General features: G+C 40.8%; 2 protein-coding genes across 3 annotated transcripts; one reads left to right on the top strand and one right to left on the bottom strand.

Moving 5' to 3' along the window:
• Positions 1-711: 711 nt before the first annotated feature.
• Positions 712-2,529, bottom strand: pcbd1 (pterin-4 alpha-carbinolamine dehydratase/dimerization cofactor of hepatocyte nuclear factor 1 alpha). The gene is made up of 4 exons (XM_061284430.1): positions 2,376-2,529; positions 1,691-1,822; positions 1,539-1,619; positions 712-1,255 (listed from the first exon to the last, which is right to left on the bottom strand). Exons 1-4 carry the CDS (start codon positions 2,376-2,378, stop codon positions 1,163-1,165), a joined length of 309 nt encoding a protein of 102 aa, XP_061140414.1. The 5' UTR covers positions 2,379-2,529; the 3' UTR covers positions 712-1,162.
• On the top strand, positions 1,818-21,866 carry si:dkey-192p21.6 (uncharacterized protein LOC565246 homolog). 2 transcript variants are annotated; one of them, XM_061284417.1, is made up of 20 exons: positions 1,818-1,953; positions 2,091-2,165; positions 3,537-3,565; positions 3,875-3,969; positions 4,035-4,156; positions 4,894-5,012; positions 6,643-6,712; positions 6,790-6,856; positions 7,752-7,834; positions 10,399-10,475; positions 11,336-11,366; positions 11,463-11,623; positions 12,989-13,101; positions 13,493-13,614; positions 14,146-14,269; positions 14,343-14,429; positions 15,083-15,160; positions 17,479-17,549; positions 18,838-18,950; positions 19,019-21,866. In XM_061284417.1, exons 3-20 carry the CDS (start codon positions 3,556-3,558, stop codon positions 19,198-19,200), a joined length of 1,725 nt encoding a protein of 574 aa, XP_061140401.1. In that variant the 5' UTR covers positions 1,818-1,953; positions 2,091-2,165; positions 3,537-3,555; the 3' UTR covers positions 19,201-21,866. The 2 variants fall into 2 exon arrangements, with proteins under 2 accessions (XP_061140401.1, XP_061140399.1); XM_061284415.1 differs by lacking the exons at positions 1,818-1,953; positions 2,091-2,165 and having other exon boundaries at positions 3,207-3,565.
• Positions 21,867-21,942: the final 76 nt, after the last annotated feature.

The raw sequence follows: 21,942 nt of genomic DNA, 5'->3' as shown, positions 1-21,942 counted from the left end.
GTGCACTCAAAGGACCACGTTTTCTATTCATGGAATTGTTTCTCTGTTTGTGCAATAACTGTGTTATGGAATGTTAGAATAGGGACTGTTGCGTAATAACAATTAACACAATGTATTCATGTTGATAGCTTATCAGGCCAGTGGGTGTTTGTATTCTCACAAATGTTTTCAAGACATGAATGTTTTTACATGTTTGAGCTGCACTCCTATCAGGGTAGTAATGTTAATTCAGATTGTGCCTGGTTGAAAAAAAAAAAAAATGATGGCAAGTTAACGATGCCCCCAACAACTCACAAATGAATCGCAAAAGTTTCTCTTTTAGTCCCCCAAAAAATAAGTGCTTTATTAGTGACTTATTGTATTTTTTTTTTTTTTTTTTATAGGATGACACAATAATGAGTGTTCACCTCTGTGCCTACAGAGGTTTCCAGTCATACTACTTTTATTTCCTCTTAACACCCTCAGGGATTCAGTCTTGTATCAAATGTCATTAAGGTCCAATGCGCTTTAGAGGGGGTGGGCACAATCGTCGTACTCGTCATACTCCTTGAACTTTGGGAGGATTTTAGTCTGGTCGCAAGTCTGATTTGTATACGTCAGGACAATACGCAACTTCAAATTTTCCATGTGCTTGTTGTATTCCTCCAAGTTGCATTTAACAACCCCTGTTTTTGCTACAATCAAGATGTTAAAAGCATCAATAATGAGCAGTTGAGTGTTAAGATTTAATAACTTGGAATCTTTAGTGTTGTTTTCAATAAAATACATATACTGTGCTTTTTTTTGATCTTTTGTTGGAGGGAATCTTTTTCTTGGATGAAGAAAGGACAGATTTGCAACAAACTATTTTAGATGTTTGAAGCCAATATACACTCCAGATGTACTGAAATGAATGATAGCCAAACGCTCGTTTGGAATTATCCATTTTTTTCCAATACACAGTGTTACATTTGATTGAAATTGAATACAATTATTTTGAAAAACCTAGCAAAATCATTTCTGAAAGATGAACATTACACAATGACGCTTCCTCAGGTACACAAACAAACATCTGTAAAAACACATTTGACACTTTACACTCCACTCGGCACAATTGTAAATACCAGCAAAAAAAGGTAAACCCTTTGGGTATTTTAGGCACACAAGTTTCTCCACTTTGTTGTCACATCAAGGAGGCTTGGTCAATGAAGTTGGCCAAAGTGATGTCACGTTGCGAGAGCCCACCGCAGTCGTGAGTACTCAGGGTGATCTGCACCTGGATGGTTACCATGCAAGGACATTAGTCATGTGTGAGCTATATAAATAATAATATAAATGTATTTGGGTTTTTTGAATATTGTGGCAAAAGGTCCCCAAAAAGTTTCGATGCCACAAGATGTCAGCAAGGCACTACTTTTGTCTAAATTAGGCTCCAACTCACGCCATCATAGTTCTTTGGCCACAAGATGGTGGCAGTGAGTAGAAAATTCTTAAGTGAATAATGAGTCGGTGCCAAATTTGTGAATGCCGAACTGTAATTATGTGGAGGCTCACGATACCTTATTGTAAACATTGAACCACTCGGGATGATGGTCCATCTTCTCTGCTTGTAGTGCCACTCTGGACATGAAACCAAAAGCCTAGGTGGGAGAATATCGATTTTCAATTGTACAACCTGCTGATTGAGTGCGACAGTGTAAAAAATAAAAACCTGATTAAAATCTTTGAAAAGAAACTCTTTGTAGATGGCGTCCCGTCCTCCCACCTCCACCCATTGGGCATTCTGCAACAGTGGGAGAAAGTGAGCTCGCTCCTCTTCTGTCAAACTCTGGATTTTAGCAGCCTGAAATGACACGAGCAAGAGAGAGGGGCAGTTACAGCAACACAAACTGTGATTGGCTACGCAGGAATCCCATCTGGAAACAATGAGAAGCTGCATTTTTTTTTTGCTTTAAAACAGCCTGGTACAAAAAGGTATGTTTTTTTTTTTTTTTTTTCCTCCCTCTCGTCATTTGTCACATGATGCAAAATCACATGAATTACACGACTGCTGCTAATTCCCTCGTGACATTTCTCTCTCTTACTGATTCCTAATTTCTATATATTTGCAGGGGAAGGGGGTTTGTTTCCCCAGGCGACGGACACGAGAAAGCCAGCCTACAAGGGAGTAGTAATGACATCAACGGGTATCATAGCAACGCTCTAATCTGCTGATCAGCAGCAAACAATAAGCAGCAAACTCAAAGCCTCACCCAATATCAAACTGGTTGCAAATATATGCCATGCAATAAACACATTATGTTAATAATGCTATTGTGCTCCAAATCATGAATACAACAAAAGTCATTTCCCAGAAAATTTTGCCCAAAGGTGTGTGTCAGAGGTTGTGTACTCACCATGTTTGCAGAGCAGTTTCATGCAGAAAGGCTTCTTCCTGTGCTCTGACAACAAGTAGAGTGAATCAACACATGAACAGGCAAGCAACGTCCTCTTTTTAGCTGCCCCGGTAGAAGCCTGAACACAAATCCATCTGTCAACATTGGTTTAATCATAAACTCCTACTGCCGAACTCATGCATCAGGCTATCTGATTGCAAAAACAAGGCCAGTATTTGTAATGTCTTAGTGTGGTCACGTTAGCGATAACCTTAAATATGCAACAAAGTGCCGAGCTGCCCCTTGGCCCAAAGGTCAAGGAGCTGCTCCTATGAGGACGACCCTCGTGAACTCATCTCTGAGCGCCAGGGGAAATGAAGGACTTAATGAAATGAAACAAGGGACAGGATACGACAAGTTGTCGCCTTTTAATCCAGAGGAAGATGATTTTGATTGAAAGAAAGCTATTACAGAATAGCACCATGGTTTGGAGCTGTTTTTTCTGGATCTGTGGCTGTAGTCATGGTGGAGGGAATTAGCAGATGTTTTAAATAGCAGTCAGTACCAAAAAAAAAAAGTTGGGAAAAGCCAACTACTTGGTCCTTCAAATGGTAGCACTTGTGCATTGGCTCCCATTGGACATGATTTGGAAAGTGATTGGTTAATTTTTAACACATCCATAGTCTTAAATTGTGAGAGGGTGTACAGACTTGTGCAAGCACATTATTGCGGTTGTTTATTTTCATCTTGAATTAATTTCTTTGCATGGAATTATGAGATTATTTACTTACAAAACTGGCATTAGAGCAGGGGTGTGTCAACTTTAAATATACATAAATGATATTTTTGGCCTCTATGGCTTCTTACTCCGCAGCAACCACAATCGTAAAATGAATTGTTGACAGTCAAAACGAAGCTAGAGTAAATTTCTAAACGGCACAATTTCTAACTGTACTTACTATATTTGACCTGTTGGACCAAACTACAGTCAGTGTTCCATAAAAATAAATTCCAAACATCACACGCCATATGACAGAAACCTCGTCCGCAAAGCGCCCTTTGACCATTCTTTATTAGTTGCAGATCATAGTTATAAAGATGAGCAGAGGAAGTGTCTTCAAATGACAACATGGAGCTGGTCAGACTTGTGCGAGCGTGTGTGACTTTACTTCTTTTTCTTAGCAGTAGCTGTGGCGCTTACATGGCATCAGGTGAGCTCCTCACTCCTTTAGGCCGTATAAGTGTATCACACTTGTGTGTTATCTCGTTTTGTATTTTGGAAAATAATGCAACTTCCAATTGATGACCAAAATATTGTTATTGCGTTGTCTAAACAGGCACAAATTCTATTGATACATTTCGTTCCCAGCTAAGCTTAAAATTGTACTGTTTTAAAAAATAACGCAGCATAATGTGGTCAATAATAGTGTATTGTGATCCAGAAGAAGAGTTGATATATTTATGATGAACATAAAGTGTCATACGTAATCTGTAAATGAGTGACATTGGTTTCCATGCAGCGCCAACTCTAAAAATGGACCAGGCTTTGGTAATATTTCATAACCAGCTGCCACATGAAGTGAAAGTCCTCTACACATCTGATTATTGTTACAAGGTAAGAATTGCACACAAAAAGTACACAGCTGCCATGTTGTGTCTATTTTTTATTTTTTTTCCCAGTGTGTGTACCAGAGTTTGGTGAATGTGAGACCCAACTACAAAAAGGCATCTGCAATCATCAGCACCAAATTCGCTTTGAGTATGCGAGTGGAATCCATTGAGGATAATACCGTTCTTTGCCGGTAATCTTTTTTTTAAGACATTTATTCCCAGTTTTAACTTTTTAATGTTTGTGTCACTGCTCAGATAGATTAGATTTCTAACTGAATTTCCGCAGCTGCTGAAACCACTAGATATTGATCACTAGCTTTTTGGGGGTTAATAAGATCTGACATTCCAGTATTGACGGAAGGCGATCATTAAAGCCACACATGAGCGCCATGTCACAGCGGAGGTTAAACTGGAGACAGCAGTTGTCATAAATAACTTTGTCCTGACAGGAAGACACGGGTGCTCCACATCTAGGAATCACCTGAGGGGGGGGGGGGGTCATTTAAGGTCTGGACGTCAATGGTGAGGTCTCTAACCAGACTGCTGCTATTGATTTCCTTTTCTCTGAAAAAACACTCCAAGTGATCGCTAGTATGTCATTCCAATGGTGGATCAATGTGACCACGCAATGTATGTTTTGGGGGTTGGAAACAGGGACTAGCAGATGACTGATGGGTGCAATAACCGTTGATGAACACTAGGTGGCAATATAGCACTAGTGTCACTTGTGTTCAATTAAAGAGGCCCAGTTGGTCAGAAAATCCAGCAGGGGACTTCACATTTGAATGTTTTTTGTGGAGTGATTAATGGCTTGTAATAAATATTACAATTGAGGTTATAAATGTAGCTATAAATTTCAGATAGTCTTTGAGCTAGCAAAGGATGTTGTAACTTCTGTATAGATGTTAACTATTTGTTTTGAATGCAGATGGACGCAGAAATATCATGAAGATGGTCATTATACGGTTTGGATCCTCTGGTCGTACGATAGCAGGAATGCCACCTGTATTCATAGCGTGGACGGAGAACCTCACAATTCCTACTTGCGTAAGTGCCCAAGGAGGATGACGTGGCTGCTTGCTGATTTCATACATATATATGAGCCTACAGAAAGATTTTTTTTTCTGTTCAGTCAAAAAAAAAAAAACTCAGTGGGTGTAAGCTGCCCACTTTTTTATTCATGTTGTCAGCATCACTAGCTTTGTTGGCTTTTAGTGGACAGTATTGTCTTCCGTCTCTCGGGATACGCTGTGTATTGATCACATGAGACATTCTTTCTTCAAAAGGGATCAAAAAGAAAAGCTTTTGTGATTGTTTCGAAGGCCCAGACCTGTGCGTAATACATTAGGGAAGGTGGAAGGATTAGGGCATAATGGGATTTTGAAAGCGTCTCTGTCCATAATGTACACCCTACTTAACAATATTGCAGATTAGGTTGCGGATCCGACTTTTAAGGCCGGGGAGCCATTACCCGACTAGATATACGGTCAGTGGAACTGCACCCCTCGCAGTATGATGAGCTTCCATTAGCTACACACGCCGGTGATTATACAAACTCCCCACAGGGTACGCTCAGTTTAAGTAATGGTCTGGTCAGCAGCTGAAGCCGTGCGAGGGAATTTAAAAGTTTACCTCGGCATTGATTGGCGACATCGTGAGCGCAATGTTTGAATCACGGCTGCACCCAAACCACAATTTCAAGTTAAATAGCGAACCCTATTAAGTGTCTGTCTTACGCAAATGTATTGATGAAGTTAATCTAGTTGTTTCCGAGTGCCTCTATTCATCTGGCCTTCATCCTGACAGTAATAGAGCGCTGCAAAGTGTTTTCGCGCTGGAGAGCTTTACGATCTTTCTTTATGAAGATGCCACTCCATGTTCCGAGAGGATGTCGGTGCTGCCGTCGGCTCGGCTTTCGATGGCGTCTTTTTATTTGTTCTTCCGCTAAAAAGGCAAACACGGCATCCGAGGCCTCCCCTTTTTGCTCCGCTTTGACGCACACACACGTATCTCCTGAGCCTGTTTGTTCTACTTTTATAGACCGCTTCACGGCTGTAAAATACATCGACAGTTGAATGCTACTGATGACGAGAAGGATTAAGTCAATTGGACTTTTGGGTATTTGTAAATGTTTTGTATCCTTACAGTGAAAGATTTAAGACATAAAATGATGTGGCGGGCCGCATCTGGCCCCCGGGCCTTGAGTTTGACACCACTATTGTTAAAAGTGGCCATAAAACCTGTCTAAAAGAATATAAAGAGACTGTTGTCGAGGTCTGACCCAAATGTCCCTCATATGTCTCCCTGGTAGGAATACCAGTGTGCCTCTCAGATTAGATTACCCATGTGATGGATTGACTAAGAATTCTGTCCATTAGGTTCTTGTTTGTCACTCAGGGTATCACCTTTGGCACCGATTGACAGAAAGAACTCTGGGGGGATTGGATCCAGTCAACTATTTGTACCTCTTGGTCTCACTTGTTTGACAGTTGTCAGCCATTTTTTTTTTAAAGAAGTCAAAAGAAGCACACTCCCAAACAAAAAGACGGATCAATGGATAAATAAATAATTTTAGTGGGATTCATTTAGTTTCAAACCGACTCTGATTTAGATTTTGTATTCATACTGGAATGCAGTAAAGTTTCGTCTGTCATTGATGATGTCTTCTCCATTGTAGCTATTCTGGTGGCGACTCTCTTCTTGGCTGTAACCGCTCTCTTATTCGTTGTTGCACCTTACATCTACAGGTATCCACGCAACTCTTAATCTTCCACCTGTTTTTTTTCAATTTTCATTCACGTTATTTATTTGGTCTCTCTTCCAGAAAGTGTTACGCATCTAAATTTGCAAAGAGCATTTGTTGTCAAAGGCCCCAGTACTCGCTGGATAATGTAAGTTCAAGTTTGTCAAATATCAGATGTGATAACTGTCATTTTTGTAAATGACTACGTCTTGATCCAACGACTTTGTTGACCTTGACCAAATGGTCAGCGCTGAAATTTTCCTGAGCCTGCAGTCATCAAGCTGCAGAGACACTAATAGAAAGATTGATACAAATGTTAGCAGAGCCAATTGTGCAGCAGACTGACATGGAGGTATTCAGACAAACATGACTGTGAAGCATGAATGGCTCCACTCATTCTTCCAAGCAAGCTGTCTGAGGCCTTCCACATGCTGAGTAAATGACATGGAGATCCATCTTTAGGTATTAGGGATGGTGTCTTCCTGCTCTGCATGGGAGTCCAACTGAGAAGGCAATGAGAGTGTTGTTCTCACAAAAAAAGAGTCAGGAGCCTAATATTAGTATTTACGTTCTTTCATAAAAGATGCTTCTTGAAAGTTTGCCAAAACCACTATACATTCCAAATGACTATTAATGAATTAGAAAAAGAAAAATAATTTGTTATTTAATGTTCCCATTGCACTATAACATGAGTATTAGTGACAAAAACATTTGTCAAGTTGTGTTTTTTTTTTTTTTTTTTTTTTTATTGGAAACAATTGTGCTTGGAATTAACGAATTAGAGAAAAAAAAAGTCACATTGGAAAATATTTGTTATTTAATCTACACATTGCACTATAACATTAGTATTATTTACAAAAAAAATGTCAAGTTGTGGGGTTTTTTCTGTGTCCCAAGAGGGCAAGAATCAATTCCTATTTGCGTAATATTGCATGCTCATTAAAAGAGCCGCTGTGTGTTGTATGTTGAGATGACAAACGCTCATGATCTAATCCACTTAGTGTTTGACATTATCTCTCTCCCCTTTGTCATTACATCTACAGGATGAAGCGAATGCTCCCCAAGCTGAGGGCAGTGGCACCAAAGTAAAACATAAACGTCTGCGTTCGTTGGACGCTTTTCGAGGGTACGTGCCATCTTCTTTTTCAACCACGCGCCACTTTTTTTGCAGCAGTATATGACAATCTACAGGCCCAGCGTAATGAATAATTACAAGAGGTCACGGTCTGGCCACAAGCTCCCCCCAAGCTTTTGTTATCAAGGGGGGGTCCCAACGTCAGACGCGTCTCGCCTCGGCCATGCGTGTGTCTTCCAATTGGGCAGGGTGGATGTGTGTGATCGAATCTGGGCTCCCTGCTCGCCTTAATTGTGGCCCGGGGGGGGAGACACAAAGCACGCCTCTCTGGAAACAGGATGCTGGTGTGGCTCTGACCTCCTCCGTGCCAAATAATTGATGTAATAATAGTCAACATATCAGCACACATGCACATGGCCATAGATCTCTTGCCAAAATGGAGACGGGGAGGAAACCCAGCAGCATCCAGCAGATGACTAACATCTTCACCATCTGTGGATTGCATTAAGATACTCAATTGTGTGGAACCTCAGCACAGATTCATCCAGTCCAAAACACCGCATGCCTTTATTTATTTTGGGAGGCTCAGCTGGTTAAGTGCATTCGCACAAGCGTTGCTAACGGTTCATGGAAAGGATGAGTGATATTCCATTTCCCATCGGTGCCGGTTCGAGCCACTCACCTGTTTGCTTATAATAGCCAAAATGTAATTTAGGTTCCCTGATGAATGAAGATTGGAAGAAAAATGTATAATTCAGGGATGGGGACTCCTACTACTATTTCATTTTTGGACAATTTCCTGCGCTCAATTTAGGATCAATACGGGAACAGCGAGGCATGATTGGCTGAATTTTGCGTGAATTTAACCTCATTTTCACTTTTGAGATGAATTAGAGTGGAGACTGTGAGCCGGCCCCTCGCAGGTTTAACATCAATTACATTTTGCATGTTGTTGATTCTGCGCTAGGTAACGTTAGCTGTGTAAATGGCATAAAAAATAAAATACTACATTAGCTAATGATAACTGAAACGCCAGCATCTGATATAAATTCCCTGACTGGTAATCATGTGAAATACCTGGCCAGACTTATTTAATCCAATTACATCTCAGCCTTTTGACTTATGATCCATGCTCCTGATAAGTAACAAGTTCTTGCCTCAGAAAAAAACGGACATCAGTCATCTACCGTAAATGCCGATTCATTCTTCATGGCAAACGTTTTTTTTTTTTGGTGTGAGCAAAGGGGGCTTCAAATAATTGCCCCACAGACATGATATAGGGCACAGTGACAGTTGCATGTTAATTTTTCTAAAAGCATTCCAATTTTAATTCCGTGCCTCACAACTGAAAGCTTGTCACCAGTTTGCGTGGAAGAAATTGCCTCGTCAGTATTTAGTGGAACAGGGGAACAAATAATAAAGCAGAGCAGAGCAGACCATTGCCAGATGGCTGACTCGTTCATTTTGTTCCCTGTTTTGACTGAGTTCCAGATTTTTCTCTGATTGGGTTTCAGAAGTGTCCTGAACTTTGGCCACAAAACAAGAACCGATATAATAAGCGCAGTATCAGTATCTTGAAAATTGATCATTATAATCATCATCAAATATAATTAATTGATTAAGAGACGTTTCCCAATTTTTGTGGTCATATTAGCGCAAGTAATTCTGTGCTCATTTGCAACACAGCACTGAAATTTCTCATGCATACGCAATAATTCATAACAAAGAGGTCTATAAGTGAGTCGTAACCACTCGCTACTGCTGACGAGATTCGGTCTATAAGTAATCTGTTTGCTATAAATCATCAATCCGGTCCCCCCCCCACCAAATCAATCACTTACCAATGTCATAAATATTCAGAGGAAACCTAAAACCTACCTAAAAATATGTTTTCCATAGCTTTAATGATTATTTGGTGGAGCAAGTGTCAGCCACGTGATGCTGCTCGTTTAATCTGCCGTTTTCATTCGAGAGATGGCTCATAAAGCCTCATATTGTAATTATTTTCTTTTACCAGGACTGGTCTGGTCACTTCTTTGACCTTTGTCTCCGTCGCTATGGCGACTAATGGATACGCTCATCAAAACTTCAATGATATATACACACACGTGAGCATCAGATAGAGTATGCGTAGTTCACTTTGATGGACCTTAGGAGAAAGATAGTGGCTGATTAAAATCTCCTATCTGCGGTCTGAAGCTAAAAGAGCAGTAATGGCTCGGTGCGCCCTTTTAATCGAACCGAGGCACAAGTAGATACGGGCGGACTGGAAATTTTGCTGATTTCATTATGACACTTAAAGGCAATCTTTTTGTTCTTCGGTAAATCACAATTTATATATGATGTTGAAAGGATACAACATCTGTTGAGTTTTGTTATTGTGTTATTAACACTTTTTTTCATTCAGTGAAGCACTCCATCACGTGCAAAGCATAAAGTGTATCATATATTAGACACAAAAGCCTTGAGTCAGCAGTCTTGCTCGAGGAGATCCAGAGGACGAGTGTTCATTTCCTGAGTGATTCATACCGCTCAGGTTGCATTATCCTGCAATACAGCAGAATTTTAAACTTTTTTTTTTATTATGTTTCCCAAATTTTTTTCTGTCGCTCTAGGTTTGCCCTGACCGTGATGGTGTTTGTCAACTACGGCGGAGGAGGCTACTGGTTCTTCCAACATGCACCGTGGAATGGTGAAGTAAAGTCTGATGCATTTACAACAAAATTTCACCCCAAAAAAAGCAGCTAGAACATATTTTGTTAGAGCAGGGACTGAAATGACCAATGCAATATGATGCCATGATATATATGTCGAATAATACAAAAGATTCATAAACAAAAAGTATCATTTGAAAAAATACAAAGGTAAATAACTGTACATTTCTTTACAATGCAAATATAAATTTATAATTTATAATCATAGGATTTTATTCAATTATAATAATATATTAAATAAAAATAGTAAAAATGAAATATAAATTTAGGAATAATGTGTTCAACTTACTGTTATATTTTGTTAAAAACAGCTCATATGACAAAATGTTCAATTATGAGCAATTTGCGACCCCATTTCACTAATCATGATGAATGTGATCTAAAGCCACGAGCACAGACACACACACACACACACACACACCTGCAACTCCAGTGTGATGAAATCCATCTTTTTTTTATTGTCATTAACAATGGAGGCAGAAAAGTACATTTAAAGAGTAGATAGGACTCTGTGGGAGACTCGAAAATAAAAATAAGAAGATAAACAAAATTAATCAAAGTTCTTCCTTTTGCCATGAGGATGTTGACTTCTATAATCGCATTTTTGCCAAATCAATACACCATATTGATTTTACAGGTGATGTGATGAATCCTTTCTGTGCTTCAAGGGCCAGTCCTGTCACAGGACCCCAAGCTGTTTATTTATTGTTATTAAAAGATGTGTGGGACCCCAAAAAAAAAAATCTTATGTATTGAAAAACTTTTTGGATTGCTGGAATTACAGTATATGAGGTCAGGAGCTGTGTATGTTTAATAAAATAGATTTCATTTTCTCTAGGTTTGACTGTGGCGGATCTCGTCATGCCATGGTAGGTTATGATTTTCGTTTTTAGCACTCATTCATTGCAACCACAACAAAAAATACAAAGAGCTGCCTTAACAACAGGCCATGTTGTGTCTTTGAGGTTTGTCTTCATTATCGGGACCTCAGTGGTGTTGGCGTTGAGCTCCATGCAGAGGAAAGGCGTAGGCCGCCTGCAGCTGCTGCAAAAAATCACGTGGAGAACGGCGGTCCTGCTGACTCTCGGCTTCTGCTTCCTCAACTACTCCCCGCGTGATGGACCACGTAGGTGCAAAATTAGCGTGCGCTGCTAATGGAACATGTACATCCTGTTTGCAGACAGGTTTGTTATTTACTTCACTTCTGTGGTGGGAGCATCATTAAAGTATAATAGCTTGCTACATAAATAATGCACCTGTTCCTTTGAAAAACAAGACTCAGCCGGTCAAGAATGTAGTCAAGAAAATGTTTTCTGTAACAAAAACCTCGCCAAGTGAGCACCCGTTTTTTTTAGGGGGGTCATATTCCTGCATCACTGTTAGCCAGCTTAAGTCATTCACTGCCAACAATGTTAATATATATGACGTCTATAACCGTCAGTGGCACTGAATGAGTTCAATATATCTTATGGGATCTGAGGCTATGATTTTTTGCCGCAAAGGTGTGTTCGGGTTAAAGCACAGAAAAGTAGTTTTCGTTTTATCGACCACCCGGGGTTTCACGCCCTTTCACACATTAGCCAGATGCTAATGGTGTTTTTTTTTCCTGGGTGTAAGTCTGTGTAACCCAGTTAACGAAAATATTGTTATCGTATGTGTGTGTGTTCCCAATCCCGCACCGGGGGGACGTTTAACAGGGGAAGATTGAGCAAAAACAAGCAGCGCGGTAATGGACGATTACAAAGAGATAGAATTACAAGGCTCAGCTCCATGCAGCTGCTCCTGTAGCTTCTCACAACAAGGCGACTTTTACCATCAACGGAAGCTTTGACCTCAGTCTCCAAGGACACCCTTGGCTGTTTGGTGGCTTAGTTTGATCTCATAAGAGAATGCAGTCACATCATCTTTGTGCGCGGCAATGTCAGACAAGGCAGAGGAACCTGTGAGAACCATTAAAATCAACTCAGCGTCACCTCGTATAAACTGAACCGTTTTGATGTTCTTCTTTCAGTGCTTTTGGGATTCATAAAAGCATGAAGGTAACCTTTGTGTCCGAGGGTGGAAAACAAATGTGACAGTTGGCTCCCCCCTTTTGGAAGTTCCTCTTATTTAATGCGACCTGATCGAAGATTGGGATTTCATTGTTTTTCCGACACTTTTTTTTTTGCAGCAGCAAAGGGCGTTTCAATTAACTAATGTGTAGATTACCATCAATCTCTCAAGCAAGAGTCAATCTTATCCTACTCAATCTGCGCAGAGCAAGAGATGACTTGGAACCTTTGATCGGCTTTGCAACATCCGTATCCGGCGTGCTGACATTCCCCACTTACTTATACTGTCCATCAGTCTTCTCTGGAATGGAACAAATGTATTGGCGGGGTGCTTGAAAAGATCCCAATACCCCTATTAATCAATTTGCTGATTTATAATATGCTGACATCAGCAGTTATGTGTGTGTTCATGTATTCATCATTTCCTTCATGTGTTCCAGTTTCTTGGTCATGGCTCAGGATCCCGGGAGTACTGCAGCGATTGGGCTTCACTTATTTTGTTTTGGCTCTCCTGCAGACTCTAGGGGGAAACGAGAAGACTGGACAAAAAGCGGTAAGCAGCTCCGCAGGCTGGATTTTATTGGTAAAAGAAAAAAATAAACAATGCTTCCTTGTTTTGAAAACAAAATTAAGTTATCAAATATGGTTCCGATATTGGGTGTGAAAAGGAATGCATCTTCATTTTTGCGCTTGGGCGAACCTAGACTATCGTGTTTGGGAATTTGTCAAACCACCTGGACTTTTCAATTACACGCCTTTGCGCATTTGACATTTTGAAGACCGAAAGTAAACTCAACTTTAGACCAGGTGGAAGCAGGTAAAAGTTGTGGCGCAGGATTGGGAATTGAATGCAGTCTCCATTTTCACAGCAGGCCACCTCACAAAAATAGAGTCCTAAGTCATTTTTGCTGTCAATTATTCAAGTTGAAGTCTTTGTACCACAGGATCACTGGTGGGCCCCCATCCAGGATGTGGTGGCGTACTGGCCCCAGTGGCTGACCATCATCCTCTTGGAGACCTTATGGCTGTGCATCACCTTCCTCCTCCCTGTACCCAATTGCCCCACGTACGTACTGTAGGGTCCAAGACTGCCCTCATGTAACTCAATCAATCTATTGAATTATTCACTGAATGTGTGAATTGCACAGAACGTTCCGTGCGAGCTGTACGTTTCTGGTTGTGTTGTGTGCACCTTGTGTTGGTGTTATGAACAAAAGTGATTTATGGGCCCGCGTTGAATGCTTCAGAGGGTGTAATTAGACTATCTGGCTCTGTCATGTGCAGTAAGAGGAGGAGAGGCAAAGGATCCATCTTCCTCGCACTGAGTCCTCCGCTAAGTGCTTCTTTTTGTGTGTCGCTGCGAACGCACACGATTACCAAATTGTGTCTGTTTCAGATAGAATGTGTTTTCTGTGAAATTATAGGATTCCATACACATGTATAGCTTTTCATCCCACATATTTAAATTTAGTATGAGACATTCTTATTTTTATTTATTTTTTATTCATTCGCTGCCAGCCCAATGGACTTTTGACGTCTATAGTCGTCAATGGGAGTGAATGAGTTGATATAGTGTTGATGTCTTTGTTGGTATCAGAGGCTATCTGGGAGCTGGTGGAATTGGAGATGATGGGCTTTACCCCAATTGCACTGGAGGAGCAGCGGGATATGTTGACAGGTGGTTATTTGGGGACAACATGTACAGGTATCCCACGTGCAAAGTAAGTTGCTCTGAAATGCAATTTATTTTCTATCAGAGGAACAATCGTGATTTTTTTTTGGTGTGTTCTCCAGGAATTGTATCGCACCACCCAACCTTTTGACCCAGAGGGGATTCTGGGAACAATCAACTCCATTGTGATGGGATTTCTGGGAATGCAGGTGATTTCAAATTCATACCATATTCCATTATTTACATTTCATTAATACGGGTGAAAATTTGTGAACGCCTTCCGTCACTACTTTCAACTGTTCCGGATAAGATTACCAAATGCAAAATTTTATAGGATTAGAAAAGATGAAGTTGTTCGACAAATGCACGTTAACAAAACAAACTTGTGTTGGTTTATTTTTCTTAAACGTCTTGATTAGTCCAATCAAATATTAGTACACATACAACTGCCTTCATTGACATTCAAAATGTCATCAGGAAGAAATATTTGAGGCGAGAATCTTTTTGACCTAGTCTGATTGCAGCGTGAAGTGTTTTCTTGTGAGAATCTCCCCATCCAATCCAACATTTCTCATTTCCCGATGGACTATTGAAAGCGAGCACATCAGTCAGTGAGTGTTAGACGACGCGCCAGGTGTCCTCTGGCCTGGTCTGCGCCGGCCCATGCTAATGTCCTCGGCTGAAATGCATTCATCATCACCAAATTAAAAAGAGGGCGCAGATGACTTACACCCCACATCTGGCTCTACGGGATAGGAGAAATATGACCGCCGCATCAGGGACACCTCCCAGGCCTATTTGGTTACCCAATACGTAAATACGACGGGCGCTTTGCTAACTTACTTCCCTTATCTTTCTGCAGGCAGGGAAAATCCTCATTTTCTACAAGGAGAAGAACATTCACATCCTGTGCAGGTTCCTCGTGTGGGCCACCATCTTGGTAGGTACACATATAAAGCAATATCATCTTCCAGGTAAATGCAAGTTGTTGTTTCTTTTTCAAGGCTGTCTGGATGTTAGTCATCACGGTCAAAGCCATTCATTAGCAAGGCTTAGTGAGAACATGTGTGTGATCTCAGAAGACACAACTAGCCAGCGCCACAGGGGGATACGTACTGTCTCAAAGTAGCCTTTGTGGAGCTCTAGATGATTGGTGTCAAACTCGAGGTATGGGGGCCAGATGCGGCCCGCCACATCATTCTATGTGGCCCGCGAAGACAAATTGTGCATCGACTACAATTGTCTTCATTTAAAAAAAACTAGAGCTATTGCTAGGCAATCTTTTTAAAATATTGGAAATTGTTTTACCTAGCTATGGCAAAGGGCCAAAATGTGTTTTTTTTTAAAGGTAACCCAAACCGAACAACATTATTATTTCATTTTCTTCGTTAAGGCTTTGTTGACAGACTGTCCAGTGCATGGCATCTGATGGAGAGCAAGGTTGCTCACCTGCATGCTAAGTCTCTGCAAATATTTGCAGACCAAACACACGGCAGTAATGATAAACTGGTTAACAGAGAATTGCTTAGAGTTATCAGAAAAAAAATGTTTTCATCACAGTGGCTTCTAGTTCATATTTGTTTTGGAGCTTCAGTCCATTCTGGGTGGTCTCCAAACACAAAGGGAGCAAAAAAAAAAAAGCCAAGCTGGCCCTTTATTTTACTAAGGATGGGAACGTGTCCCACAGGGGAATGCGAGGGTTATACGAGATGGGCTGTTTTGCATCTCAAAAACGTGCCACCAAGCTGTTACGAGATTGACAGTTGTCCGAGTGGGAAGCCTCCACTCGTGTTTGGCCGTTTTCTTTCTAATCAGGGTGAGATGCTGCTGAGATGCTTTATATGTGCTTTTTTTCCAAACGAGGTTAAAAGCAGCCCACGTCTTCAAGTGGCAGTCATGTGACTTGAAGTGACGATGGAGCTGGATGGGCTGCCTGCATCAAACTGTGATGGTTGAAAGGAAGAGGCAGGCCATGTTGGCTGGGGGAAAAAAAAATAAAAATGATAAAAAATTAGCTTTCTTTTAAAGCGATGTTTGATATTTTATGGAGACAAATAAATCAATTAGATGAAAATAATACACCACAGAGTTTATTTCAACATAAAGAAAATTCCATGTAGTAGTCAATTCCCATATGTTGTCATCTATTCAAGTTCTGTTTCCAACATATGGCAATCATTTGAAATTTCATCCAGAAACTTTCACATCATTAACCTGCTTCTGATTCACATGATGTCTCCCGCCGGTGAATATTTCCGACCTGTTATTGGCTGGACGGAAGTGAAACAGATGAGCTCCATTTACCTTCTCCCAGTGGCACCGAGTGATAAAGTAACACGTAACAAGATTAATAAACATTTGACTTTTATGATTCCCCCGCTCAACCATACTTAATGATGTCGATGCTACTCAACATAATGATGTTGGCACAGAATTGTAGTCGTTATTGAAGAGATCCAGCTAGTTAGTTTTAGTGCCCCGTTCTTGAAAATAACCCCAATTGTGTGAAGAAAGGAAACATAGATGTTTAAGACATTAGCAGGTCACCGTGTTCATTCTCGCAGGAGACCGACCACAAGACCACGCTACTTTTCCATAAAACCACAAAATGCAAAGCCACTTTCCGAGCTTTGGTCTGATTCCTATGGCAGATTGTTATTCTGGGCCGGCCGAGCCCCCTTAAAAAAAAAGGCTGAAGAACAACAACAGGCCGCGTTAATTAAATCCAACGATCAGGCTCCAGAAGTGAGATTGAAATTGAGCGATTGGCCCACATAGCAGCCTCATCCTGCAGCCCGGAGAACCCGGAGGCTAAATTCAGTCCCGGCTAGGCTATTTCCACACCATTGATTCTGTCATCCATACATGGATGATGGATATCCACCCAACAAGCAGTGATTCTGATCTCTTCCCCCGCTTTCTTTCTCCATGCTGTATAAAATTTCTTCAAATATCTAAATCTTATCTAAATAGGAACAGATTAGACACGCTTGGGTTTTTATTGATGCCAGATGCATCTGATCGTACATTCTGTGTTTGGGAGTCTACGAGGTCAACTGGCCACTGAATTGACGGATTTGCGTTTGACACCGTCCCACTCTCTTCGAAGGAACATCACTCGCCTGGTGTGTTTTTGATCTAAATTGATCCTCTCATCTGCAGGATTTGCTTGATTCTGCCGCCTTACCTTTTAGTTGCCCCAACTACTGCCTTTATTCCCCTTCATCGATTTGAAATCTGTTTCATTTCCCCCCTTAGGGAATCTCGGCAGCCGTCCTTTCAAAGTGCACGCGAGACGAAGGATTTATACCTATCAATAAAAACCTTTGGTAAGTGCTTCCTGACCCTCTACATCCAACTACTTTCCTCACAAACCAAAGGATGTGTTTTCTAAATCACAGCTACTAAAACACGCGTTTAGTTACCTCTAACGACAGCCGGGATTGTAAATAATTGCGGCAAGTGTGAAGTGGAGTGCTCATATTCATCCTCCTAGCATGATCACTCTTCCTTATGAGCTGCAAAATGGGGAGCCTCTATCCTTTCTACCCCCTCCGGCACTTTTGGCAGAAGGAGAAGCACTCCGTAGTTTGACTGTGACGGAATGGAAGCGGGATCTGGGAAAAGCATCTACGTAACCGCAGTGAGGCCTGTTCCCAAATGATCATGTGACCATTTGGCGAAAAGGACCAAAGCATGTGTAATGTATTGTTTGGATGAATGGACGAAACATCCTAATCCAAAAAAAAAAAAAAAAAAAAAGGAAAATTGCCAGAAGTACGTCAAAATACATACACGCGTTGTTGCATTCTACTAATTCACCACTAGGTGAACAGTGTATTTTACACACTGTACCCATAAGTCATTCAACCCAGTTATGATCTTTGACGTCTATAACCGTCAATGATACTGAATGAGTCAAAAGTCAAGCGCAATGTCGCTTATTCCTTTCAGCTCAAGTCTATCTCAACTGACTTGAGCCAAAGCTGGATTACTACTAAATTGGATCTGATTGTTTGACAGCAAGAACATTTTGATTTGTTTGAACAGAGGCACGTCCACTTTGTGAAGTCACCGTACTGACTGAAATGTGTTTATTCCACTTCCACATTTCCTTTCGGGCACGTTTCAATGTTGCAGCAGGAAGAATGCCATTTCATCTGTGATGCGTAAGCAAATTCTTGCCGATGTTCCATAGGGGCTAAAGCTGTGCACATCCCTCGCCATTACCTGCACGGGCTTTTATAGGCAGTTCATCATGCACAGGTTATTGAGCACTTGAGTACGAGTCCCTGCCGGGATGTCGAGCGGTAATTAACTCCCGGCCAAGAGTCCTTTTTGGCTTCACTTCAGCTGAGATTTAAAAAAAGGGAAAAAAGCCATGGCGGAGACTCTGGGAGGCAGCCACTTTGCATTAGATGATATTGCATCAAACATTCTTGCACTTAGGAACTGACGGGACATGGCCGGCTGGCAAGAGGCCACGGGGCGTGCGCCAAGGATCCACTGCTGCTGCTTTTATACACTAAATGGGCAAAAGTATACGGATGTCCTTTACACCCATTGTATTTGCAAGACATGGTGATGTGAGCTGTGGGATTTTTTTTTCTCCATCAGGTCATTGTCCTACGTGACGTGTATGGGCTGCCTCTCCTTCCTGTTGCTGGCAGCCATGTATTTTGTCACGGACGTTATGGGCTGGTGGGGCGGACAACCGTTCGTATATCCAGGTAGCTCACCCGCAAGGCTCATTGTGTTGACAAATTTTTCCTTTAAAACTCTGCTGTGTCCGCCTCAGGAATGAACTCCATCTTGGTGTACGTAGGACACACTCTCCTGGGTTTCTACTTCCCCTTCAGCTGGGAGATGCGGTTCCAGGAAAGCCACTGGGAGTGGCTCTTCCAAAGCCTGTGGGGAACTGCATTGTGGGTGCTCATTGCCTACTTGCTCTACAGAAAGAAATTCTTTCTCAAAATTTGACGATTTAGAGCATAGGTGTCAAACTCTAGGCCCGGGGGCCAGATACGGCCCGCCACATCATTTTATGTGGCCCGCAAAGACAAATTGTGTGTCAATACTAAAATTACAAATTGTCTTTACTTTAAAAAAAATAACAATATTGCTAGTAATTTTTTTTTTTTTACCATTCATCTTTTTATGACTACGATGCGACTCGCGACAAAAATGAGTTTGAGGCCCCTGATTTAGAGGATCTTCTCTATTTTGAGCAAGTCAAATCATGAACTTTTGTTGTCTGTAATGGAGATTCGCCAAACTTATCTGCATACATATTTGGATATTTTGTTATCATCCAAATTGATCAAATATAATAATTGTTTTTTCAACTTTTTTTAAGACAATAAGGAAAAGGTAAACAATTGTTACGTACATAAAAAGACTTTTCAAATAAGTTCTGCTGATTGGTTGTCAAATGTGAACAGCTACACTTTGATGTAATGATTGACTTGAATCAACGACTTGGTCATTAAAAATTAAAACCCAAATATTTTCGTATATTATCTATAGACCGTTTTAGTACATTCTATTTAACTCCATAGCAACAAAATCTTTTATTGTACTTACCTACAATTTTTTGTAATTTAATGAAATCACGTCTGCTACTGAGTTATGGAGTTTAAATGAACAAATATAGCTTAAAAAATATATATTCCATTGTGACTAAATATTGGTGCTCCTGTTGAGTGCAGGAAATGCAAGTAACTTGTGAATTAATTACAGTGATTAAATTAAATATAGTGAGGTGGTACTTAACAAATTAGACCAAGTGATTCTAGCGCACACCAGGTCACAGCCATTATAGGTCTGTTGCCATGGACACGCCCCTTTTTCTTTGCGTGTGTGTGTGCCACCTGCCCGTTTGAGTGACAATACTTTAATAGGGGTCAAGATGCACAACTCACATTAATGGGATGGACACCTCTCGGCTCACACTCATCCTGTTGGAGAATCAAGGAAATTAAATGTGATATATCAGAGGACAGCAACAAAGCCATGGCTGAGCCTCTGCATAGATTAGATGAAGAAATGTGGTGGAACACCTGCTGATGTGGCTGGACACCTACAGACTGTCAGGTTCTTACACACCACACCCTGCTTGCTTATTAACAGCTATGCGTGTGCTCTATCCCATCAAAACACAAATTTATTAGCATACACAAACAATTTGTACTACTCCCAGATCATTATGTTCCTCCATTATTCCCCCCCATGCAGAAATCCTCTTGTCTCCCCATGATCACTTTTGGTGGTGTGTACATACTTTAATAATAAATACGGTGACGTGATTCTGCTGGTTGCTCCACTCTCAGTAGGGTCACTCTGGGTTCTTGACTAAGACTCAAAGTCCATTAGGCGTTTCTTAAACTGCTCTGCCAGCATTGCAAATGCATTACGTTGTCAATTGTTCTGATTTGGGATTTTTTTTTTTTTAATGTTGAAGCTGCACTTGAAAAAAATACAATTAGCATGTAACTGTGAACTAATAATAGAGCATTGGATGCTTTTAAAAGAGTAAATTTTGAAATGCGATTACTTCAAATGTAACACCATGCCAGCTTTATTTAAGACGCTTCTTGTGGTTTGACATAGCATGTCTGAACCACCACACTCCCTTGCTCCTATTGATTCTCGTTATGCATACGTCTCAAGACAGCTATAGTCTGTCATGTGGAAACTTTATCCAATGTTCTAATGGTGCCTTCTCTTGACTCCTATATCACGTAATGCTCTCTTACGTCCCTCGATAGGGCCAACAGGATGTACATGTAAATACACAAATGCTCAGCAGTGATTCCAAATGATGAAATCCTGCACAAATGTATAGTTGTCACTTCCATTTTTTCCCCCTCCATTTGATGATTTATTAAACCATGAACAACTATTGAATGTAAGTGAAGGCTCCTGAGAAGTTGTGACATGCAGTTGCATTTAGACACTGCTTGCAAAGTAAATGCTGTGTGACTGACTGGTGTCCTGCCCTAAGGCAGCAGCAATGCATCACTCCACACTATCCAGTCACACACACACATGCACACACACTCAAAACACTCCTGAGCAGGGAAAAGCCTAAAGGTAGCATTTAACAAGTTATTTCTGTGACTGGCCACCATGTTATGACAGCTTGGCAACTGGCATACAAGAATGTTTTTACAATATTTGATTATTCATACTTAATTTTGATTGACATAGTTAGAGAACTGGTATGGATTTTAACAGAGCCAAAACAATGAAGAGACTTGGGTGACCAATCAAATGAAAGCCGAGCAGCGACTCTATTGGAAGTTTTTGGTTATTAATTTGTGATCAATAAAAAGAGCTTGGGGATAAGGGCATCCTTATTTCTAACCCAAATTATCCAGCAAATCTGATAAAAAGGCATTAAAAAAATATGAAAACTGAAACAGTGGAATGAGAAAAAAAATATGAAAACTAAAACAATGGAATGAGATCTCACTAGATTCATTTTCCGATTATAATAGCAAAGGTTTAGGCACGAACAGGTAGATTTTTTTTTAAATTCACGCCCATGCAGGCACTTTTTTTTTTCTACTGCACCTTTCTTAATAGTTTAAACGTATGTAATGGTTATTATTCATTATTTTCCTCCTTGCTGTGTGTTAATGAGATGACCCACTGTTAAATGATGCTCTTAAATTTCCTGTAGATGCTTCGCCGCCCACTGTTGCGGAAGCCGCTTGGGCA

This window comes from Syngnathus typhle, linkage group LG8, assembly GCF_033458585.1.
Source record: "Syngnathus typhle isolate RoL2023-S1 ecotype Sweden linkage group LG8, RoL_Styp_1.0, whole genome shotgun sequence".
Lineage (NCBI taxonomy): Eukaryota > Metazoa > Chordata > Actinopteri > Syngnathiformes > Syngnathidae > Syngnathus > Syngnathus typhle.
The sequence above is the reverse complement of the archived record's forward strand: the minus strand, read 5'-3'. Positions and strand labels throughout refer to the sequence as shown.

Excerpts from the sequence above, each read along its gene's own strand:
- pcbd1 (XM_061284430.1), bottom strand. Across the intron at positions 1,620-1,690 it reads TTTTCAAAGATTTTAATCAG|GCTTTTGGTTTCATGTCCAG; the intron begins GTTTTTATTTTT and ends TCTCCCACCTAG. Across the intron at positions 1,256-1,538 it reads GGTTCAATGTTTACAATAAG|GTGCAGATCACCCTGAGTAC; the intron begins GTATCGTGAGCC and ends GTAACCATCCAG.
- si:dkey-192p21.6 (XM_061284415.1), top strand. The coding sequence starts at position 3,484 with ATGGAGCTGGTCAGACTTGTGCGAGCGTGTGTGACTTTACTTCTTTTT. Across the intron at positions 6,713-6,789 it reads GTTGCACCTTACATCTACAG|AAAGTGTTACGCATCTAAAT; the intron begins GTATCCACGCAA and ends TCTCTCTTCCAG. Across the intron at positions 11,367-11,462 it reads GCGGATCTCGTCATGCCATG|GTTTGTCTTCATTATCGGGA; the intron begins GTAGGTTATGAT and ends TGTGTCTTTGAG.